Source organism: Cotesia glomerata, linkage group LG5 (genome assembly GCF_020080835.1).
Source record: "Cotesia glomerata isolate CgM1 linkage group LG5, MPM_Cglom_v2.3, whole genome shotgun sequence".
Taxonomy (NCBI): Eukaryota; Metazoa; Arthropoda; class Insecta; order Hymenoptera; family Braconidae; genus Cotesia; species Cotesia glomerata.
The window spans coordinates 10,760,607-10,782,595 of record NC_058162.1 but is presented as its reverse complement, the minus strand read 5'-3'; the positions used below and the strand labels follow the sequence as shown (position 1 = coordinate 10,782,595).

General features: G+C 29.1%; 4 protein-coding genes across 7 annotated transcripts; 2 read left to right on the top strand and 2 right to left on the bottom strand.

Moving 5' to 3' along the window:
* Positions 1–56: 56 nt before the first annotated feature.
* On the top strand, positions 57–3,194 carry LOC123264648 (transmembrane protein 65). 3 transcript variants are annotated; one of them, XM_044728052.1, is made up of 8 exons: positions 57–201; positions 301–773; positions 1,348–1,473; positions 1,693–1,713; positions 2,380–2,421; positions 2,482–2,549; positions 2,629–2,832; positions 2,921–3,194. In XM_044728052.1, exons 2-8 carry the CDS (start codon positions 407–409, stop codon positions 3,020–3,022), a joined length of 930 nt encoding a protein of 309 aa, XP_044583987.1. In that variant the 5' UTR covers positions 57–201; positions 301–406; the 3' UTR covers positions 3,023–3,194. The 3 variants fall into 3 exon arrangements, with proteins under 3 accessions (XP_044583987.1, XP_044583989.1, XP_044583988.1); XM_044728054.1 differs by lacking the exon at positions 1,348–1,473 and having other exon boundaries at positions 58–201; XM_044728053.1 differs by lacking the exon at positions 1,693–1,713 and having other exon boundaries at positions 58–201.
* Positions 3,195–3,424: 230 nt separating this feature from the next.
* LOC123264639 (protein CNPPD1) lies at positions 3,425–5,833 on the bottom strand. Its single transcript, XM_044728040.1, has 5 exons — positions 5,645–5,833; positions 5,428–5,524; positions 5,121–5,326; positions 4,919–5,047; positions 3,425–4,422 (listed from the first exon to the last, which is right to left on the bottom strand). The coding sequence occupies exons 1-5, from the start codon at positions 5,687–5,689 to the stop codon at positions 3,790–3,792; spliced, it is 1,110 nt and encodes a 369-aa protein (XP_044583975.1). The 5' UTR covers positions 5,690–5,833; the 3' UTR covers positions 3,425–3,789.
* An 11,386-nt stretch (positions 5,834–17,219) lies between these two features.
* Positions 17,220–19,205, top strand: LOC123264743 (TP53-regulated inhibitor of apoptosis 1-like). 2 transcript variants are annotated; one of them, XM_044728185.1, is made up of 3 exons: positions 17,220–17,403; positions 18,728–18,881; positions 18,986–19,205. In XM_044728185.1, exons 1-3 carry the CDS (start codon positions 17,357–17,359, stop codon positions 19,070–19,072), a joined length of 288 nt encoding a protein of 95 aa, XP_044584120.1. In that variant the 5' UTR covers positions 17,220–17,356; the 3' UTR covers positions 19,073–19,205. The 2 variants fall into 2 exon arrangements, with proteins under 2 accessions (XP_044584120.1, XP_044584121.1); XM_044728186.1 differs by lacking the exons at positions 17,220–17,403; positions 18,728–18,881 and adding exons at positions 17,685–17,914; positions 18,533–18,699.
* On the bottom strand, positions 18,947–21,829 carry LOC123264742 (FACT complex subunit Ssrp1). Its single transcript, XM_044728183.1, has 4 exons — positions 21,582–21,829; positions 19,759–21,498; positions 19,371–19,688; positions 18,947–19,299 (listed from the first exon to the last, which is right to left on the bottom strand). Exons 1-4 carry the CDS (start codon positions 21,633–21,635, stop codon positions 19,207–19,209), a joined length of 2,205 nt encoding a protein of 734 aa, XP_044584118.1. The 5' UTR covers positions 21,636–21,829; the 3' UTR covers positions 18,947–19,206.
* Positions 21,830–21,989: the final 160 nt, after the last annotated feature.

Here is a 21,989-nt window from a genome sequence, read left to right as displayed (position 1 = left end):
TAATTCATGTTTCGACTATCGATTACTCGTATTCAACAGAAAGTCGCCGTCGCAAATATATGACGTCATATAGTAGATATATCGAGTCATCGATATGTTTTCTAGTTCTATCAGTTTGAGGAGTCTTAGGTGTCTGAGATTCCGATTTCTTCAGTACTTGATCAGCACTAATCAGCGCCCGTGCGGTTATTGTCATCACAGGTGTGTATTCCAATAACAATATTAATTAAATAATAATAAAAATGAATGATATGAAAATACTGTCAGAAGATTTAATTGATTCTTATTATTTTTTGACAGCAACTTATATTTCTACAGAATAGTGACGATAACCATGACCTTGAAATAAATTATTATTCTAGTTTTATTGAACAATAAAAATATTTTTCATTATTTAAAGTTAAAAATGTGTACATCATTGTCAGTACTTAGTCAAACAAGTTTTAATACTAGTATTTTAAAACTTGGAAACAAGTTAAAATGTTGTCAAACACTTGGACTCATTATTAAACTCGACAATACAACTAGGAGGCTGTATGTTAAAAATATACCACAAAAATTGTCACCGGCGAACTGCAGTTTATCAGCATCATCTTTCAACTATCATCAAAGATTATCATACGGAACAACAGCGATAGTGTCTGGAGTTCCGGGTGCTCTTTCAAAACAGCAAGCTAAAGATTTAGCCGTACGACTTACATCCGAGGAGAGAGAAGTTTTAATAGCAGCTCTGAAAGAATGCCAATCAAATTCAGTTAGAGCTGAGTATGAAGGTAACAGTTATTATTTATTTATAAAAATAGAATATATTTGTTAAATTAATTGTCAATTTCAATATTGAAAAAATTTATTCTATTCAAATTTACTGCTATTTTTTTTAGATTTTTGAAGCTTTTATTGCAAATATCTCACAATCGTATATACGTAGTGAAATATAATCAATTATATTGGAGCATTATTTTTGTAGGTAATTCAATTTATGAACTTTTAAATAAATTAAAGATTTTATTTATTATTAAATAAATCTATTAATATTAAAATTTTAAAACTTTTACATTCAGTAAAATTTATAAAATTTAATTACATATTTGAGTACTTAACGAATTAATTCATGTATGTATATTACTAAGAAAGATACTTGTAATTAAAGCCTTTAATGTTTTTCCAATATATTAAATAACTAATGATTCTGATTTTTTAAATAATAAAAATAATAGCGACAATACTTAGTATTGGAATTTTATGTCACTATTTTATACAGTTAATAATTATTGATGACTCAACAGTGTCAACAATAGTGATGATAATCAAATATAGAGAATACCTTTTACAATAGTGATCCTACAGGTCAATTGGCTGCATTTCGATGGAGAAGTAAATTTGGGCGGCCAACTGGTGTGCCAAGTCTGGGTGAAGTCGATCCAACTGGAAGTTATTGTGCTGTACCTGATGATTGGCTATTGAGGAAGTATGGTACGAAGAATGTCCCGATAAATTAAAAACATGTGTGCATTTGAAAGTACACATGTATAATGTCCCTTTCAGCTTAAAGTGGAGGCAGCGAGGGTGGCGGACTAATTTATTTATTCATTTTTTAAACAAATAATATATGTAATGCTTAATAATTGACTAACAGAATATGTAGAATGATTATTGATTATTGGTACTAACAAATAATAATTGTGCTTTAAGTGGATCCATGCAGCGAACAGCGTAAGCTCGCATGCGAAAATGTATCAGTGTAATATAAAATAATTTATGTGCAACATTTATTATTTTAATTTATGTTGTTTTATTTATTTTTTATTGATGATTGAGCGATAGATATAACACATGACAGCTACTGTATATGTACAGTCATATCACCTCAGCTTGTCAATTATTAATTTAGTTTATTTACGTCTATTGTCTCTGCCTTCCATCAAAAGCTCTATTGGGCACTTGCGCATCCAATTGTCTAACATACCTGTACAAAAAAAATATAAATCTTACTGACACAGGCTATCTCCTTTCTGCTTTATCTTTCACACGGACAATCTATTCTGTAAGTTCGTCTAAAATATCAACTTGACATTTTAAACACTGAGTATGGCTTTAAAATTTTTTATTTTATTCTGCATTATTTATCTAGTTGAATATTTTATCTATTATTTGCAATTTCGGTTTATTTAAATCAATATTCTTGTCTTTTAAAGTTTATGCAATATAAAAGAAATTCTCAACTTATTAGATAATTCAAAATAAAAAAATTTGAATATTTGATAATTCAATTATTATTGTAAATTTCATGCAAATCGAAATTACAAAGTTATATGACTATATTTTATTAGTGAAAAACTTACTTAATTATTTAATCTCATTAAAGTTAATATCTTGTAGCGGAAACAGTCCCACAACCGACACGTCGTGATTTAATGCGAGGTAAAAATAAATTATACTTTAATTAATAAACTTATTTAATAAAATATTATATCATTTCAGTATCAATCGCAAATGCCATTCCTTTTATTGGATTTGGTTTCCTCGACAATTTTTTCATGATAATTGCGGCAAGTATTTTTTTTTCTATTTATAAAAAAAAAAATCAAAATATAAAATAAATAAAATTATTTTATCGTTACTTCATAGGGCGAACATATTGAAGCGTATCTGGGTGCAATTATTTCAATATCAACAATGGCAGCAGCTGCACTCGGAAATACAATTTCAGATATATTGGGAATAGGATCAGCTACATATGTTGAAAGGTTAGCTCAGAAAATAGGATTTAAGCCTCCTAAACTCACACCTATTCAATTGGATTTACCACGCTCTAGAAGGGCTGCGAATATGGTTTGTAATTAATTCATATTTTTTTACTACTAATTTTTTATGTATTTACCTAAAAGTATTTTAATAATAACAAGTTACACTTTTTCAGGGTCGTGTAATTGGTGTAACAATTGGATGTATACTTGGAATGACTCCCCTATTTCTTCTTCACACTGAAACTAAAGAAGAAAAAGAAAAAGGAATAGTGTGATTTAATTAAACTATCATATCAGACAAACTTTTAAACTGTTTATAGATGCCATATTTTTTTTCATTACTATATAATTTAAACTCGAAATTTTCTATTGATTGGATCACATCTGCATCGATGCTTTTTTTTTTTTTTTTTTTTATTAATAACCAATGTAAATAATGTGTCGTTAGAAATCGAAACATTTAAAGTCTTGTCAACACTTTGTCGATGCAGTAATCGTTCTGAATTTTTTTATCTGACTCAATTATTAAATATAAATGATTTTTTTGTGATAGCTTAAAGTTAGTGCAATAGAACGTCAAACCGAAAACTTATACGATTATTAATTATGAGGACCAAATTATATCTGAAAATTAATAATAATATTAATAATAACAATGATACGAACAACAACAATAATAATGATAATAATAATTATTTATTTAAAAAAATTACTGAATTAAAATCCAAGGATAGTAGAAAAAATACATATATTTTTTTACGTTTCTTCTGTAATCCACCCTTATTACTTTTTTTTAGTGTTTAAATATTCTTAATTATTATTTATCCCAATAAGAAAAATATATCCAGTTATAATACATTAGAATACGTTCAACAGTTATATCAAATTTTTCTGTAACTCCTGTTCGTCAGTCGATCAGAATTTGATATTAAAATTATAATATTAGTAATCTTATTAATAAGTAAAAATCGGTTAAGTATTATTGATGGTAATCGAAGCATATTGTCATTACGTAACCAAGATAATATAATATCGAGCTTTATTATGGATACTCAAAATAAACCCTTAGAGTATCTTTCCAATTTATTTCAACAATAACATTTTCCCATAAAATATGATCACGTAATAGAGATTGACTGTTTGTAATAAATGCTCCTGGGTTTTTTAGTTTATCATTTTCAAATTTAAGTTGTGTTTTTGAAACATGATATTTTGAAAACCAATTAATAATAGTAGACGCCCATCCTATTTTATCAGGGCTTGTAGAAGTAGGAGTTTTGACAATGCAATTCTTACACGAAACATTGCATTTTAAAAAATCATCAGGTAGCTCAGTCTCTTCAATTAGTTTTGTTTCTGGTACAATGAGTTCTGATTTATTTAAAGTAGTAGGTTTACTGGACTGTCGAAGTGCTAAATAAGTTCCTGGAATATGACTAGTTATCAGTGCAGAACCAAAGAGAGTTATTAATCCGATGGCATATGTTGCTACACAAACAGTCGATATATTGAAAATTGTATTTATTATCGCAGTAATTCGTATCGTATCCATTAGACAGATTATTTCAGTGTACGAAAACCAACCACGTTTTTTGGCCTCTTTGTAAGCCATCAGTTCTTCTAGCTTACGTAATCGATTCCAAAATTCTTTGTCGTTGACATAAATTGACCAATTCTATAAATTTATAATTATCTATAAAACTATCAATTATTTGTGCCTATTTAACCTTTCCGATCGTTCCACTGATACGTTTCTAAGTTACTATACGAATATTAGAAAAGGTTTTGTGAAATCAATATTCCACATCTTCAAACTCATCAAATTAACTGTTAACAATTAATACTATTATAAAATTATGAACGTTTTATGAATGTTATCACATGATTATAAATAATATATATAATTATGAATAATATATTTTAAATTGACCATCTCAATTGAAGTAATTGGAAAAAAAAATCGGTGTTTGTAAATCTTGATTAATAATTGGTGTTTAACAATGATAACAATAAATTTAAAGAATTTGAAAGTGTAGAAAAAATTAGATTACAAGTTTATATTGCTGCTAATCAATTGAACAATGGAAAAGGCTAACAAAAAATTATTTCACTACTAAGAAAATTTTGAACCGTAATCTTAAATTTTTTTTTGTTTGTTTTTAAAAACTTACAATTGCATCAAGAAATTCCATTTCTAAACGATTCATTTGCGCAAGTGTTAAGTCACCGGATTTAGCCCATTCTACATTAAAAACTTCATCATCTTCACCGTCATCATTCAAAAATTTACTGGCCACCATCTGCAAAAAAGTTATCATTATTATTATTAACTGAAGAACAATAATTTCTATCAAGTAAAATAATTATTTTTACCAAAGAAACAAGAAAGAGTTCAGCAGGTGCAGCTTTGTACAAATACTCAGGATTACAGTCTTTTAAACGCTCTAAATAAAGTAAAGCTAATACAAATGAACAGGGTGAGACACAAGCATTTCGAGAGATTCTGCTAGCTTCTTCAACGTCAAGACGCTCGAGACTGCATCCACTCTTTACTTCAGAAAACAATTCCGCGGCAAATTCTATACCAACATAGCATTTGATTACAATTTAATAGTTGTTTTTTTTTTTTTTTTACATGAAAAATTCTCAAAATTAAAAGAAATCCGTGATTAATTCTTACCTGTAACTGGTAGACTTAAACGATCAGTCATCGGTAATTTTGAGTAATAAAGAGACTTGGTAATACGGTTAAGGAATAAATTATGATCTCCCACTGTCTGTAAATAATAAGTTAACTATTAGAATTAAATATAAGTTTATTGTTAAAAACAGAAACATGTACATTTAGGTATATTTATATGTTAGGTTATAAAATTATGTGATTTTTCGCTACTGACCTTAAGCTTTCTAGACAATCTTTTCCCTCTTGATGTGTTTGACATATTATATTCTTTAAATTGTACTTTATTTACTTACCAAATAATCTAATAAGTTCCTTTTATAAATAAACAAACGATAATTTTTTAATGGTACTTTAAATACTTTACCAGTTACAAAAACACGTAGTAAGAATGACCTTAAAGTCAAATAGAAAATAGAAAAAAAAAAAAAGAGTTCTATTTGAATTATCAACAGATGGTAAGTTTTGTAAAACAGTGCTCAGTGTGAGTTCCAAAGAATTCGGAGAAACCAAATATGATGGAATTTTTCTAGAAATTTATTGCAACTAAAAGTTTAAAAGTATATTGTCAACGAAGCCAAACAGGATCATAATAAAGTGTGTTATCCTAAGTGAACATCCTCTTTAAAAGTCTTTTATTTAAAAGATCTGCATTTTTATTAAATTGATAGTTGGGCTAGTCACGGGTGGTCTTGAGACTTATTTTAAAAAAAGCGTGGGGTGTTTTTAGGTAGATTTCTTTAGAAATCTAACTATTGCATTAGTCCTGAAGGTGAAATTTTCACCTGATTTTGCTATCATATGTTATAATTAGTCGAGTAAGTTCCAAAAATACCATTGGTTAAAATATTTATATATATATATATATATATATATATATATATATAGGCTGCTATATATATATACAGCAGCAGCAGTTATATATATATATGCTATATATATATATATATTGTTGTTGTAATATAACCAGCCTTGTCATCAGGATATCTCGAAAAGTTTTCAACCGATCTTGATGAAACTTGGTACACATATTCTTTGGGTAATTACCGAGGTCGAGTTCGAAGATGAGCAAAATCGGTCAATTAGTTTAGAAATGGCGGCCATTTCAGATTTTCAAAATTTTGTAAATTTCAAGTTTTGTAACTTTAACCGTGAATAACTTTTGACTGACAGAAAAGAGCTCATTTCTGGAAACTTCATAGTGAAGCTGATTATATTTCCTTCGATTTGACCTATAACACTTATACTTTATGAAGATTTTTATTAATTTTATAGGCCATTCAAAAATTTTTAAATAATGAAAACTTTTTTTCAAATGCGGTTTTTTTAGAATGACTTTTGAACAGCTTTACCGACCGATTCCAAAAACTAATCAGCTCTTAACATAAAAAAACTACGTCGATCGCCGCCGGACCGGTCAAAATCGCTTGATTCGTTTGTGATTGAGCGCTTAAAATTGCAGTTATTATGTTTTTGAGCTCTTCGAACTTATAACTATAATTTTCGTGTAGTTTTGAGCTCTCCGAGCTCAAAAGTCTGATAGAAGTTTAATAAAACACTATTTTTTGAATTTTCAAACCGCAATAACTTTTGAATGAATGAACCGATTTTCACGCGGTTGGCAGCATTCGACGCAGTTTTTCAAATTCTATGGTATATTTTTAATTACAAATTGATCAGACTGGAAATTTTGGTGTAATTCGAAAAAAACACTTTTTTTCGATTTCTTTCGTCGACGATAACACACGAACGAATCAACCGATTTTGACCAGCTTGGTCGCGATCGGCGTGGTTTTTCGATGTTGAGAGCTGATTATTTTTTGGAATTGATCGGTCAAGCCGTTTGAATGTTATTAAAAAAAAACCACATTTGAAAAAATTTTTTTTCGCAGTTTTTTTAAGATTTCTCAAAATCTATTGGTCTGAATCGGTCCAACTTGTATTCAAAATCTAAGTTTAGTCGAACCCTTTCGAATGGCACCAACCGCGATCAAATCGGTCAAGCCGTTCAAAAGTTATGAGAGGTTTACACACACACACACACACACACACACACACACACACACACACACACACACACACCATCGCGAGAATAGTCAGAGAAGCTTCCTAGGACCTCAAAACGTCGAGATCTAATGAAAACTTGATTTTCGAAAAACGGGGTAAAAACGATAACTTCCGATTTTTGAAAATTTTCAATGTTCTTAGCGGGAAGTTAAAAATCGGAAAAAGCGTTTTTTTTCAAACAAATTCCAAAATTTTTTATCTGATCAATTCACGGTTTGAAATTCATCATAGAATTAAAAAAACTGCATCGACTATTGTCAACTACGTGATAATCGGTTAACTCGTTCAAAAGTTATAGCGGATTGAAAATTTAAAAATTACATAAACATTTGTTATTGATCAAATTAAATAACATAAATAAAGAAAATCTCATATCACATGAAATCTACCTTCCATTTCGGGTGAGGCCGAATGGCATTTTTTAAGATATTATCGAAATGATAATCCTTCTACTCATATCGTCAATAAATATTTATAACTATTGACACCATGCACCCCACGCTTTTTTACAATAAAATACATTTTTTTCTTATTTACACTATTATTAATTTATATTTATTAAAATTTTTTACACTATTCTTAATTCAAATTTATTTTTTATTAGTAGATTTCATAGAAATCTAACTATCGCATTGGTCCTCATGACGTAACTTTACAAAAATTTTGCTATATTTCGACTCAACTCGACGAGCTGAGTCAGAAATTACATATGATTCAGAAGTTTATATGTATATATATATGTATATTAGACTGGGCCAAAAAAATTAACTATTTTTTTTTTTTTTTTGTATATCGAAAATATTATTTGGGATGACAAAAAAAAAATGTTGTGAGAATTTGAGCCCTTAATATTTATATTAAGAGGTCTATCATCGCAACTTTTAATTTTTTTTTCCGGAACGGGTTTTTGTCTCATAACTCCTAAACCATCGAGGTAAATGAAATAAACTTAGATGTTTTTTGAAGCAAATTTAATTGTCTACAAAAAAAGACTGATTGAAATTTTTCGTCAGATGAACCGTTTTCTTATAAACACGCCTTGAAAATTGATAAGATTTCAGAATTTTATTGTTTAACTTTGGAATTTTGTAATTCACTTAAAAATTAGTATCCGGAAAAATTCAATAGAGATGCTTGAAGGGAATTTAACTTCCCACAAAAAATGTCTCTTAACATTTTTAGCTAAATTCACCCTTTGAAAGTTATTCAAAGTTAAAGTTGATGTCAAAATAAAATTCTGGTTTTTTTCGCTGTAAATTTAATTTTTTTGAGCCCATTGAAAATTTTGATCTTTTTATAGATAATAATTTTTATTTTATCAACAGAATTATGAAAAATTTGAAAAAATCATAATATATTTTTATTTATTGGCATTGAAAAGCTATTTTCTGCAGAAAATTGCATTTTCACTGTGTTTTGATAGTTTAAAAAATAACAATCATGTTGTTTTCTCATTGAAAATTATTTACTTTTTATTTAATACAAATTTATCTACGAGAATCCGCTTTGATTAACAACCTCCCCTTACTCCCCTTGTTTCATTTTTCGACAATCCACAGTACTACTTCTCATGAGATTACTCTCTCATTTTCTCAATAATTGCGTCGCTTAATACGAATGCTTAGCAGAAATTAATCATCAATGATATAGTACACATTCAATAAGAAACAAAATCAAATTACAGTCAACGCTCTCTGTATTTGATTCGCCCGTCCAGGACCATTCTCTGTACTTGACTCGTCCATAAGAGCTGTGTAAATTCGTCAAATACAGAGGAAAAATGTGGTCAAACACAGAGAGCGGTTAAAATACAGAGAGGTCCAATACAGAGAGCATCGACTGTATCATTCATAAAAAAATTTTATAGCACAAAAATATCATTGTATGTATTTTAATCATTTATATTCTATAAGGAAAACAATATAAAACTTTAGTACATCTATAATTATATTTAACAATTAAAAAGACGGAATAATCATTCAATTAACGTACTTTTATTGCAATTAGGGAATTTTTTCCGATACTCACTAATAACTAGTAATAAATATTGAGCTGTTCTTCGTCTTTAGTAAGGCATTGATTGTAATCTTCAATTAGCGCTACACCACGTTCCGCGACATCATTGACAACAGCCAATTTACTAAAAAATTGTTGACATTCCTGAAAACTATCGATGCTGGACCACTTGTCGACTTCTTCACTTAAAAATTCATGTGGCAAGTCAAAGTCTTTTAAAATTGTTAACGATTCTGTTGAAATGAAGTCACTTACATCTTTGTGTAAAAATTCATGTAAGTTTTTGTAGTCAAATTCATATTTTCTGGCTTTAGTTTTTATAGGGTTCCGATTTTTCAAATTTTTTACCATTTTTTTCTTTACTTCCGGATCTACAGCATCGTCAAATAGAGAAATTATGGCTAATTTGTCACTTAAATACCACAAATGATCGCTCATTTTTTAAAGCTCCTTTTGATACAGATGAATTAATTTTATCATAGAGTATCAATTGTTGCATCAAAATTAAGTCATTATTTGCAGCTAAGATAGCAGAAGGTGAAGTGAACCAAGCTTTTATATAAATGACAATTATGAAAATACATACTTGGCGAATACTAGTTAATTCATGAGGGGTCAGCTTAAATTCTCCCCTAAAAATATATATTTTCAGGCAATAAATTACCTTCGACATCCAACGAGCATGACTCATCGCTCCTGGATGTTTAAAGGTGAAATTATCTTTTGGAATAACTCCTAAAAAAATTGACGATAACTCTAAAATTCTCGGTAATCATTCCTCGGAAGATATTTCTGCAACAAATGAGTACGAATGAAAAAAAAACTGATTTTCTTAATCTAGAATTAATAATTAAAAATCGTTTTTGAATACTAAAAGAACAAGATTTCAATTAAAACAAAGTACAAAATTCGATCAATTTTAATTTAACATAAATTACGAGTTAAAGATAATCACGTATATTTTTGTCTATGTTTAAAATGAATTGTATTCGATCGACACCAGGAAATTACTATTAATTTAAGGTTTAAATTTTTCCATTACACAATTTTTTAAATTTACCGAAAGGAAAAATTTCTTTTGAAAAATATGGGCATTCTAGTGACAAGACATTGATATGTTGGAAATTTTCAACAATTTCATTTCTTTGCAGAAGAAATCAAAATTTTTCGCACAGTAACTTTTTTGTTGGAAAATAGTTTAACTGATTAAAAAATAAAAACAAAAATACAATTTTAGATAGATAACTTGAGAATTTTCATTCAGAATTGTTTTTTTCCAAATGTAGAAAACTTCTTTCAATTATTTGCATTTTCTTAAAAAAATTTTTTCTCTCAGTGTATAGTGAAAAGAAAGTTGTTTTTGAGTGCTTTTGTGAATGATATTATGTAACTAAAACATACCAGCGAATAACTTTCAATAAAATCCAATGTTTCGTCTTTTTCTCTGATAGTACTTTAGCAACAATAGGATCATTAATTCCTGCACTGTATTTTGATTTATCTATCTTGTTCCAATTATTTTTGAATCTACCAAAAATTGAAACATTTGGGCCATTTTGCGTTGGCCAGTATACTTCAAAACACCTTTTAATGAGTAGTTCAATGACGTGATGACGACATGGCAACCAAATGAGCTTTCGCCCTAAAAGATTCTCTAGTTCTACGCCAGCGCCACGATGAATGCCTATTTAATAATAGAATCATTAATGAATTAAAACAAACATGAAAAAATAAAATCTCTCAATTCTAAATACTTTGTTAATAGTATTGATTTACCTGTATTTGTATATGCAGTATCAAAGCACACCGCTTTGACATAATCACTGACACCCCAATGCTTCAAAGTTGAGTTTACTGCTGAAGCTTGCTCAATTCCAGTTCCTGCTCCAATTTTGAATGCCTAATAATTGTTCAGCGCCAGACGATGTCAGAAGAATTGGGAGTCTATCTACAACATCTGCGCCAACAATATCGCTTAACAATTTACCATCCCAATGAACTACGTAATTATCATTGAACTTTAAGTCTTTTTAACCCTTCAGCTATTTCTTTTCGAAGAAGTATACGATTTCGTTGGATAGTTTTATAGCTTAAATTAACATTCCGAAGATCTATTCCAACGCTCTGTAAGGTAGCTGCCAAAATATATGTAGCATTTCTGTTGCTAACATTTGCACGATCAAGCGCAGCTGCTAAATTTGGAGTGATAATGTTTATTTTTGGTATTTTTTTTCAGACAACAATTCTGTTTCAAAATCGGAAACATTTGAAATTTGACTGATAGTTGACTGCGACGATGTTAGTAACTCTTGACTAGGTGTAATTTCATTATTATTATTATCATTAACCAAATCTATTTCTGAAAAGTATTTTGATATTATTTACAAGAAAATGTGATCAAAGTATAACAAGATTACATAATATTTAGTTATCAATTAGTTATGCTGAGCATAAAATTACACAGAAAAAACTTCTTGCACCAAGAAAATTTTAAGGAAGACAAAAGTTATTTTGGAGCAAAAGAAATTTTCTGGGGTCAAGAAACTTTGACTTCATTAAAGAAATTTTTAATCTTCCTTAATATTTTCTTGAGCCAAGATAATTTACCTTCTAGTCAAGAATTTTTTTTCTGTATACGGTTACGGGAACAGAATAAATTGCAATTGATTTTTCAGTTATTAATTTTATTAAATCAAGTATTATTGTAAATACCAAATATCTACCTATCTCATCGGTTTCCATAATTTCAACATATTTTCTCGAAGTTTCTGGTGAACTGGAGTTATCAGAAATTTCTGGTTGATTCAATAGTTTCTGAGCCGAAAAGTTGTTGATCTCTCCATTCAAACTTCTTAGACCGTTTTTTCCAGCGATATTAAATAACTGTTGAATTTTTGTTCAAAACTCACTTCTTTTGTTTTTGAGATTGTGATTTTATTCTTTTCTTATTGCACTGCAATAATTGCCATTTTTTGAAAAACTCAAGTATTTTGTTAATCGTATTTCGAAGCCCGGAGGTTAAAATTTGTAAATTTTTCCAACAATCTTGAACTATATTTGCAGTTTTTTTTGCACTTTCATTGATTTTTAGATGAAGAACTTTGTGATGGTAAAAAAATAATAATAAAACTTCTTTTATAGTGGGAAGTTTACGACCATTAATTTTAGCTATTGGAACACCAATCAAATTAATTTTTTCGGTTGTCATATTGATACAGTTCTTTGATATTATTCAATTATATTTACGTAATCAAAAATCACAACAAATAAAGAGAGTCAGGTTGTAATAAAAATTGTAACAACACTAGAAATTAGACACACAACTCACAACACGAATACTGAGATTAAAAGCGACGCTCGATCCACAATTAACAATGAAGAAAGATGCTACAGTTATCTAAAAAACATAACCTCTCTATTTGTAGAACAATGGAATGTAAGAAATACCGAAAGTGAAGGTCGAACTAGGGGTCTTTTTAGAAATGGTGATAGATGAATAAAAACATCGTGGCGCTATATAATACGATACTAATAATTAATAATATTGTTTTGAGGTTATGTTCAATCGGTTGGCTTTGTATTAAGCGACGCAATTATTGAGAAAATGAGAGAGTAATCTCATGAGATGTAGTACTGTGGATTGATGTCGAAAAATGAAACAAGGGGAGTAAGGGAGGTTGTTAATCAAAGCGGATTCTCGTAGATAAATTTGTATTAAATAAAAAGTAAATAATTTTCAATGAGAAAACAACATGATTGTTATTTTTTAAACTATCAAAACACAGTGAAAATGCAATTTTCTGCAGAAAATAGCTTTTCAATGACAATAAATAAAAATATATTATGATTTTTTCAAATTTTTCATAATTCTGTTGATAAAATAAAAATTATTATCTATAAAAAGATCAAAATTTTCAATGGGCTCAAAAAAATTAAATTTACAGCGAAAAATACCAGAATTTTATTTTGACATCAACTTTAACTTTGAATAACTTTCAAAGGAGTGAATTTAGCTAAAAATGTTAAGAGACATTTTTTGTAGAAAATTAAATTCCCTTTAAAAATCTCTATTGAATTTTTTCCAGATACTAATTTTTAAGTGAATTACAAAATTCCAAAGTTAAACAATAAAATTCTGAAATCTTATCAATTTTCAAGGCGTGTTTATAAGAAAACGGTTCATCTGACGAAAAATTTCAATCAGTCTTTTTTTGTAGACAATTAAATTTGCTTCAAAAAACATCTAAGTTTATTTCATTTACCTCGATGGTTTAGGAGTTATGAGACAAAAACCCGTTCCGGAAAAAATTAAAAGTTGCGATGATAGACCTCTTAATATAAATATTAAGGGCTCAATTCTCACAACATTTTTTTTGTCATCCCAAATAATATTTTCGATATACAAAAAAAAAAAAAAAAAATAGTTAATTTTTTGGCCCAGTCTAATATATATATATATATATATATATATATATATATATATATATATATATACGACATAACGCGGCTTGTCACGACGATAGCGTCAACGATTCTTAAGGGATCCTAATGAAACTCAACATACTTTCTTTATAGACGATTACGAAGGTCGAGTTCAAATTTATATTCAATTTCTGTGAAATGCATCTGAAAGCTGAGATGCATCTTAAGCTTCAATTTACATGTATACAAGTTCTTCTTAGTCAAAAAATATCCATCTTAGGATCATTTTTTAGAAATTCTACTTTTGCAGTTTTCTTTTGTCCACAGAAATGAAATAAAATGAAATCTACTTCCATTTCAGGTGCCGAATGGCCTTTTTTTTAATTTGGTTTTCTATAAAAAGCGTTTTTTTTAGTTTTTTAAACTATTATTTATTAAATATTGAAATTTTTTAATTTATATTTTATATTATATGCGAAGATTATAAAAACCGTTTCCGGAGTGATTAATGCCCTACAGAAAATTCGCATATCGTGGATATTTTTAACTTCCTGATAAGAAAAATTGAAAATTTTTAAAAATTCGAAGTTGATGAATCGATTGAATTATTGAATTATTGTGCATTTATACTGAAATAAATAATAACAATATTAGTAAGGTAAAAGTTTATGCTCTTCATTAAATATTTTTTCAATTTTTGATCCTAAAATTTGACTTCTTGGATTAAATAAAATCATAAAATAACAATTTATTTATTATTATGAGTTATATCTTTTAAATGTTTTTAGTGTTTTAAATCAATAACAATCGAAAATTGAATCAATCAATCAATCAAATTTATAGATTGCTATCAGAATCAGGGTAGTAAATTACCAATTTATCATAGTCACTACTGTCTGATGACTCCTTTTTTATTTCCAAATCACTTTCAGAATCACTTGATTGGTTTAAATCCCTACCACGTTGAACACTCACTTGCTCACTTTGATTGCCCCGCGATGTACTTGGTTGATCGTACGCCCAAGTGTCTTTTGAAGAACTTGCTGGGGTAGAAGTAACATTTGCGGACTCAGTGTTCGGTGGAATCGAAATTTCTTTAGTAGTATCAATCTCTAATTGATCACTCCTGTTCTTTTTAGCAGCAGGTTCATTAGTACTTTCGGGGCCAAGTTGAGTTTGTGATAAATTTTTGAAATTTCTGGCTTAATACAAGACTTCTTCTTCGTACAACTTGGTCGCTAGTATCCACTGCAGCATAACCTTGTTAGAATAATCGGCACAAACGTTCTTATGAGGGTTGGGATGTGAATGATCTTTGCACTTAGATTCAGGCGACGCACTGATTTCTTGTGCAGGATCGTAACCGTATTCAGATAGACAAATTATATTTTCGTGATTGAAGACGAATTTATCGAGCAAATGCAGTTTCTTGTCAACTCCACTTACGAAAATGTACTTCAGTTTATATCTTTTAACAAGAGATCTTAATGCAATTTGTACATCATTTAGTATACAATTACCGGCTTTCCACTCTATTTCGTAAGTATTGTAGAAGTGATAATCGTAATAATCTTTCATTGCTTTTCTTTTTACCCGATAGTGAGGCGGTTTAACGACTAGTAATTTATGATATATTTTTACTTCTTGGTCATTGAACACATAAACACTGAACTCTTTAATAATAAAATTTGTACGTCTCAAATTAATATAGCCATTGAAATTTATCACCGCGTGATTTCGATTTTTTATCAACAGTTTTTGTAGCTGGCTCGGTATTTTCAAATTTTGATTCTTTGCTTGTCGATGGTTTTGGGTAAGATATAGTTCGATCTGGCTTGCTATCACCATGATATTTTTTCAGCAGTAAATTACTCATATATTGAACGTTAACACGAGCACAATAAAAACCTTGCTTTTTAATGTGATACGAACAACATGGATCCATTATTTCTAAACTGGCGTCGAAGTTGAATTTTTCCAATAATTCAACATGGTCAAACTGAGTTTTCATAAAATTGAACAAATCTCGGCGTTGTTTTTTATTTCTAACAAAAACTACTTCACTGTTCAACAACATGGTCAATATTCTTTCTTTTAGTTCTTCAATCCTATGTGTACTACGTTCTACTGGTATCCCATATTTTATTAAGTAGATGCTATAAATATCATCAATAAAGTTTATATCCTTTAGGTGTTCGATTGGTGTCGCTGTTACTATTGCAGCACTTACTTTTTTAGAATTGTCTTGAAGATAAGATTCGCAGTATTCTTTTATGATGAAATCATCTTTGTAATAGTATCCACTGAAATCAATAATGATCGTCATTTTTTTGAATGTGACTGGTGTCTAATATATAGGAAGAAAATATTTTTTTTTTAATTATATTTTATGATGAATCATTTTCATGCGATTAGTTTCAAAATTTATTTGAAAGGTATAACAGTCTCTTCTTACATTAGAAATAAAAGTAATAGTAAAATTTTCTTCAGAATTGGCTAATTGAATAATTTAATAATTGGGAAATTTAAGAATTATAATTATTTAAAAAGTAATAGCAAGAAAAATTAATGTTTTTAAATACTCGAATTCTTTTCAAAATTTCAATTATTTTTAAAATCATATTTGTTTTTTGTTTGAATTTTTTTCATACTGAAAAAAAAATTTTATTTATCTTGTAATAGTAAGGTAAAAGCCCCAATAGATGATTACGTACCAGTATATGATCACTCCATGTATTTGTATATCTATATTCACAAATATAGGTATACAAATACATGGAGTGATCATATACTGGTACATGATCATATGTTGGGACTTTTACCTTAAATATTGTCAGCGGCAATTTTAATAGTTACAGTTTATGCTAGTGGTGATTATCCCAGACAATAATTAGTATTGAAATTATCATCTTTGCTGGTAATCACTAATAAATAATAGTTTAAAAACTAAAAAAACATGATTTTGATAGAAAACCAAACTAAAAAATAGAAAATAAATTTTAATAAATTTGAATTATATAATAATAGTGTAAATAAGAAAAAATTTTATTTTATTGTAAAAAAAGCGTGGAGTGCATGGTGTCAACAGTTATAAATATTTTAATGACAGACGTGAGTAGAAGGATTATCATTTCGATAATATCTTAAAAAGCACCTCTACCCTCCATAATATAAATATATACACACACTTGATTTGATCGTTTTCACTCTAGTAGCGCTATATGACATGATATCCTTTTCTATTCCTCCTAATGTAAATCTTTATTCTCTGTAGGTTATGTATTGGCAGGGTGCGAAGGATATAGTGGGGAGGGCTGGCGCTGACGACCACTTTTACGTGTAAATCTTATGGGAAGAGCATGATTTAACGCTCATGGCGGCCACTGAAACTAAATTATTCCGTTTGATTTAACATGGGAAAAGCATGAAAAATGAGGGCAGCACCATCGTGCACCTAGCCAATATTTATAGGTATATAAAAAGTAACATCCCTGATAGCCAAGTTGGCCGCAACTTTCTGTCAATCTACTGCCGCAACTTGTCACCAACTTGGCGGCAACTCTTGGAAAGTAACTCGGTTGGTGTCAACTTGTTCACCAAGTTGTCGGCAAAAGTTGCTCTGAAACTTTTTCACACCAAGTTGACGATAAGTTTCTCAAGAAATTTGGCGACATATTGCGGCAGTAGATTGGTCTCTTTTTTCTCAGAAACTTGTAGCCAACTTGGCGCCAACAGTTACAAATTCGGAAGTTGACCGCAAGTTGTCGCTAAGTTGGTGGCAACTATCTGACACCAACTTGGTTGGTCTGAAACTGTGGCTATCAGGGTATGTTTGATCACGCTGGAGACTTGTAAAAAGAAGATTGGGTGATTTATAATTTGAAATATAAACATTTTCTGTAAATTTATTGAAATTAGTGTAATTATTTTATCTGACTGAAAATATTTGAACGTTATTGGCTGTTTTATTAACAAAATTAAGGTATTAAAAATTACTCAACGTTAATATACCTGGTGTATGAATTTAAATTAAAAGAAAATATGAACCATTCTATCATTTGCATCTAAATTAAATATCAAAAGTAATGAATCATTTGATATAATCCATTAAATGCTAAGAAAATTAATGTTAAAAATATAATTTGTCGATTAAAACTAAAATTATTTTCGTAAGTCGCATTATTGTGTATTTAGATGAACGACACGAGTATCTCGTAAAAAACTTAATGAATTGTAAATACCATTATATTGATTAATAATAACAATTTAATAATTCAATAAAGAATCATGAGGTCTAGTTTGAGAAGTAAAAAAATTTACTGATTTACTAATTATTGATTGATGGATTGAATAAAATAAAATATAATTAAGAAAAAAAGTTAATCGATCGCAAATGCAGATGAATTCATTTTTTTTAATCTACAAATCATAACTAAATAATTAAATAATATATTTTTTAAAGGAAGTCAAAAACAAAATAACAAATAAAATAGAAAATATTCCAAATAATGGTGTAATTAATCAGAATATTTCATTATTTTTTTGAAACTCTGTTTATTGAACATGTAAATAAAATAGAAGTCTTAATGTCTACTTTCAGGAGAAAATTGGACAATCTAAATGAATAGTATCGGTGAATCTTGTAACGAATTAAAACAACAATATGATGTTTGTTTTCAAACATGGTTTTCTGATAAATTTCTGAAAGGCGACATGAATGACTCTATGTGTGCTCCACTCTTCAAAATTTATCAATCATGTCTCAAGGTATTATTTGAATTTTTATTATTTATAGATTTTTATTGATGATTATTATGGAGTCGTGCAGTCAGTTGAAAAAACGATATGATGAATGCTTCAACACTTGGTTTTCCGAGAAATTTCTAAAAGGAGATATGGACGATTCGAGTTGCAGTTCTTTGTTACAAACTTACAAAGAATGCGTTCAGGCAACTTTTTTTTTTTTTTTTTTTTTAATTATGAATAAATTCACTTTTATTTAAATAACGAGCAATTAGTAAAATATTTTTATTAATACTTATGTTTTTTACAGAAGGCTATAAAAGATAATAAAATTGAAATAAAAGATATTGAAGTGAACCATTTGGGAACAGACAACGAAAAGCTACCGCCCAGCTGATGAGAAAACAAAAATGAAGTTTACGCTAATTACTAAGAAAAGTATTCCACAGTTTTATGTTAATTTTCATTGATTGTTCATTAAATATTGTAAAAAAAAATTAATTAAATTTAATCAATCGTTACGCAAATTATTTAATCGCTTTTTGATGCATCACTCTCAGGTTCATCATCACTTGATGCTGGTGGAGTCTCTTTCTTTCCTTTTTTAGTTTTTTTCTTATCATCCTAAAAAAAAAATCAATTTAATTAAAACCCTAAATAAGCGTAATTAAAAGAAATTAAATGAATAATCTTACAGTAGCAGAACGTTTCTCTCCTTTTTTAGGCTTCTCATCATCACTAACATCAGCATTGTCGTTATCATCATCACTTTTTGAAGATTTTTTATTTTTTGAGCTGTCATCACTGCTTTCATCATCACTGATGTACTCCTTACTTTTAAATGAACCAGAGATTTTCGTTGGAGAACTATCTTTTTTACTTTCTTTCTTTTCTTTTTTGGATTCTTTCTTTTTGTCACTTTTCTCTGGAGCCATTTTTTCCTTATTGGCTTCGTAATCTTTCATTTTTTCCGTCCATTCTTTTTTAGCTTTGGCTGCTTTTTGTTCCCATTCCTAAAACAAAATTTAATTATGTAATAAAAAAAATAATAATTAATTGAATAAATAAATAAAAATGAATTACCGATTTATCTTTCATCTCTTTCCACATCTCTCCAGCCTTTCTAGATACTTCAGTAACACTAATACCTGGGTTGTCTTTCTTAATTTGTTCTCTAGTAGCATTTAACCATAACATAAATGCCGAAGATGGCCTTTTAGGTTTGTTACTATCCTTTTCTTTTTTATTTTTACGTTGTTTTCGTGGTTTTTCTGATACTGTTTTAGCCGATTTAGATTTCTTTTTTTCTTTATCCTTCTTCTTTTCTTTTTTACCGCTACCATCAGAACCAGCATCTGAATCATCGTCACTGTCAGAGGTACCAGGATTACTGTCATACTCTTCAGCAACATCACTTTCTTCTTGTGCTGGATTGAAATCTTCATCTGTAGATTCATCTTCTGAGTCATCCTGATTATTATCATCATCACGTTCTTTAGCTTCAGCTTTAACTCGTGCAAGGTAAGCATCAGGTTCATCTTCTTGGTCACTGCCACCGAAATCATTGTCGTAATTCATTTTATCTCCTTTACCACGGTTCTTAACACGTAATTTCTTAGATGATATGAAATCAAATAATTTACCATACTCTTCTTTTTCAATACTACTGAATGTATGAACAACACCACTTGTAAGTTCTATTTCAAAATCAAATGAACGTGTTGAACCGCCACCACGTGCAAAATTAACAGACGCTATTTCGTCAAAACGTATATGAATTGGTGGTTTATGGACATATATAAAACCACGTTCAAGTGGATACAAATAACCAGCAGCAGCTTTAAATGAACATCCAATAGCTGGTGTGCCAGAGTGCCCTAAGAATCCACCAGGTCCTGTTAATTTACGATTGATTATTACTTTCATAACTTTTCCTAAAACTTCATAAGTTGGTCCTGACAATTCTTTCGTTAATTTATCTTCATACTTCTCTGTCAGCTCTTTATCAGTGAATGGCAATTCAATCGACGTTTCTTCCTCTTGATTAAACAATAAAACAAGATAGTGATAACGAGTCTGACCTTGTTTAATTGGTGGATCCAAACTCACAACAAAGAACATTTGTCGACTGTCTTTGTGAGGCAATAAAAACAGCCTAAGTACTGTTGACATAGGAATTTTGTAGTCAAAAGTTTTACCGTGTAATTGAAAGAATGTTTGAAATATTTTAATGTCATAACGACCACGTGGTGTAAGACATTGAATTTCTCTGAAAATAGCAATAGCATCACCACTGACGCTAATAACAGAAGCTTTCTCCATGACTTGTTGATGAAATCCATCAACAGGATCTTGATCAGCGCTGTCACTAACAGGAATATGAAATCTCATCTCCATAAGACTCACCGGAGCATCATCATTTTGATGAAATTCTAGAGTCACTTCATTTTTACCAGTATTACATTGCGATACATCGCTAAGTGGAATTTCAAAAGCTGTGTGATGACCAACATCAAAACTCAAAACGGATCCATTAAATTTAGCCGTGCCCCAGTTCCATCCTTTTAAACTTAATTCTTTTTCCAGCATATCTTTTTTATAATTGGCAGTGAAAAATTTTGCAATTTTTTCCTGCTCACTTTCTTTAAATCCACGGAACCTGTGGAGAAGTCCATTCTTTAAAAATAAACGTAGACCCCAAGTTCCAACAAACTTTTGAAAATTGACCATCTCCAAATCATTTGCGGATATTTGTTCCACTTTTCCAGTTTTTTGATTTTTAAATATTATATGTTGGTCAGTCAACTTCAGACGACCAGGTGTCTAAAAATTGAAAATAATTTGTTTATACAAAGTATAAAGTTACTTATAATAATAAAATATATGTTTACTATGATTAAACTTACCATTGCACCCTTAACCTCTGCAGTAATGTCAGGGTATTCCAAAAAATCAGTCATTTTTGGTCTTTATAATCAAAACAAATTTTTGATCTTTATAAATATCTTAAAAATATTCACTATTTATCAGTTTAACAAATACACTTGTAATTATTTGTTTATAATTAAGTTGTAAAATACATTATTAACCAGTGTAACGCTAGTTGCAAGAGCAATTGTTAGAGAACGGCCCGCGTTTTCGTAATAAACCAAGCTCTGTGAAGGCTCGTTTCTAACAAAACAACAGAACATCACTACTTAAACTTAATATTCATGTACGTTTATTTTCTTATTGTTGAAAAATTTCCATCAATTAATAGACACATTAATTTCATTAATTAAAGGAATTTCATGATCAAATTTATTTTTATTTTT

What these genes read in the sequence shown, in the direction of transcription:
- LOC123264639 (XM_044728040.1), bottom strand. Translation starts at nt 5,689, where the DNA reads ATGTCAAACACATCAAGAGGGAAAAGATTGTCTAGAAAGCTTAAG. An exon ending in TTTAAGTCTACCAGTTACAG is followed by an intron (nt 5,327 to 5,427) that starts GTAAGAATTAAT and finishes ATGTTGGTATAG; the next exon opens with AATTTGCCGCGGAATTGTTT. An exon ending in TGGAATTTCTTGATGCAATT is followed by an intron (nt 4,423 to 4,918) that starts GTAAGTTTTTAA and finishes ATAAATTTATAG; the next exon opens with AATTGGTCAATTTATGTCAA.
- LOC123264648 (XM_044728052.1), top strand. Translation starts at nt 407, where the DNA reads ATGTGTACATCATTGTCAGTACTTAGTCAAACAAGTTTTAATACTAGT. An exon ending in ATTTTTTCATGATAATTGCG is followed by an intron (nt 2,550 to 2,628) that starts GCAAGTATTTTT and finishes GTTACTTCATAG; the next exon opens with GGCGAACATATTGAAGCGTA. An exon ending in CTAGAAGGGCTGCGAATATG is followed by an intron (nt 2,833 to 2,920) that starts GTTTGTAATTAA and finishes ACACTTTTTCAG; the next exon opens with GGTCGTGTAATTGGTGTAAC.
- LOC123264742 (XM_044728183.1), bottom strand. Translation starts at nt 21,635, where the DNA reads ATGACTGATTTTTTGGAATACCCTGACATTACTGCAGAGGTTAAGGGT. An exon ending in AAGAGATGAAAGATAAATCG is followed by an intron (nt 19,689 to 19,758) that starts GTAATTCATTTT and finishes ATTTTGTTTTAG; the next exon opens with GAATGGGAACAAAAAGCAGC. An exon ending in GAGAGAAACGTTCTGCTACT is followed by an intron (nt 19,300 to 19,370) that starts GTAAGATTATTC and finishes TTTTTTTTTTAG; the next exon opens with GATGATAAGAAAAAAACTAA.
- LOC123264743 (XM_044728185.1), top strand. Translation starts at nt 17,357, where the DNA reads ATGAAAAATGAGGGCAGCACCATCGTGCACCTAGCCAATATTTATAG. An exon ending in CACCTAGCCAATATTTATAG is followed by an intron (nt 17,404 to 18,727) that starts GTATATAAAAAG and finishes TATTATTTATAG; the next exon opens with ATTTTTATTGATGATTATTA. An exon ending in CTTACAAAGAATGCGTTCAG is followed by an intron (nt 18,882 to 18,985) that starts GCAACTTTTTTT and finishes TGTTTTTTACAG; the next exon opens with AAGGCTATAAAAGATAATAA.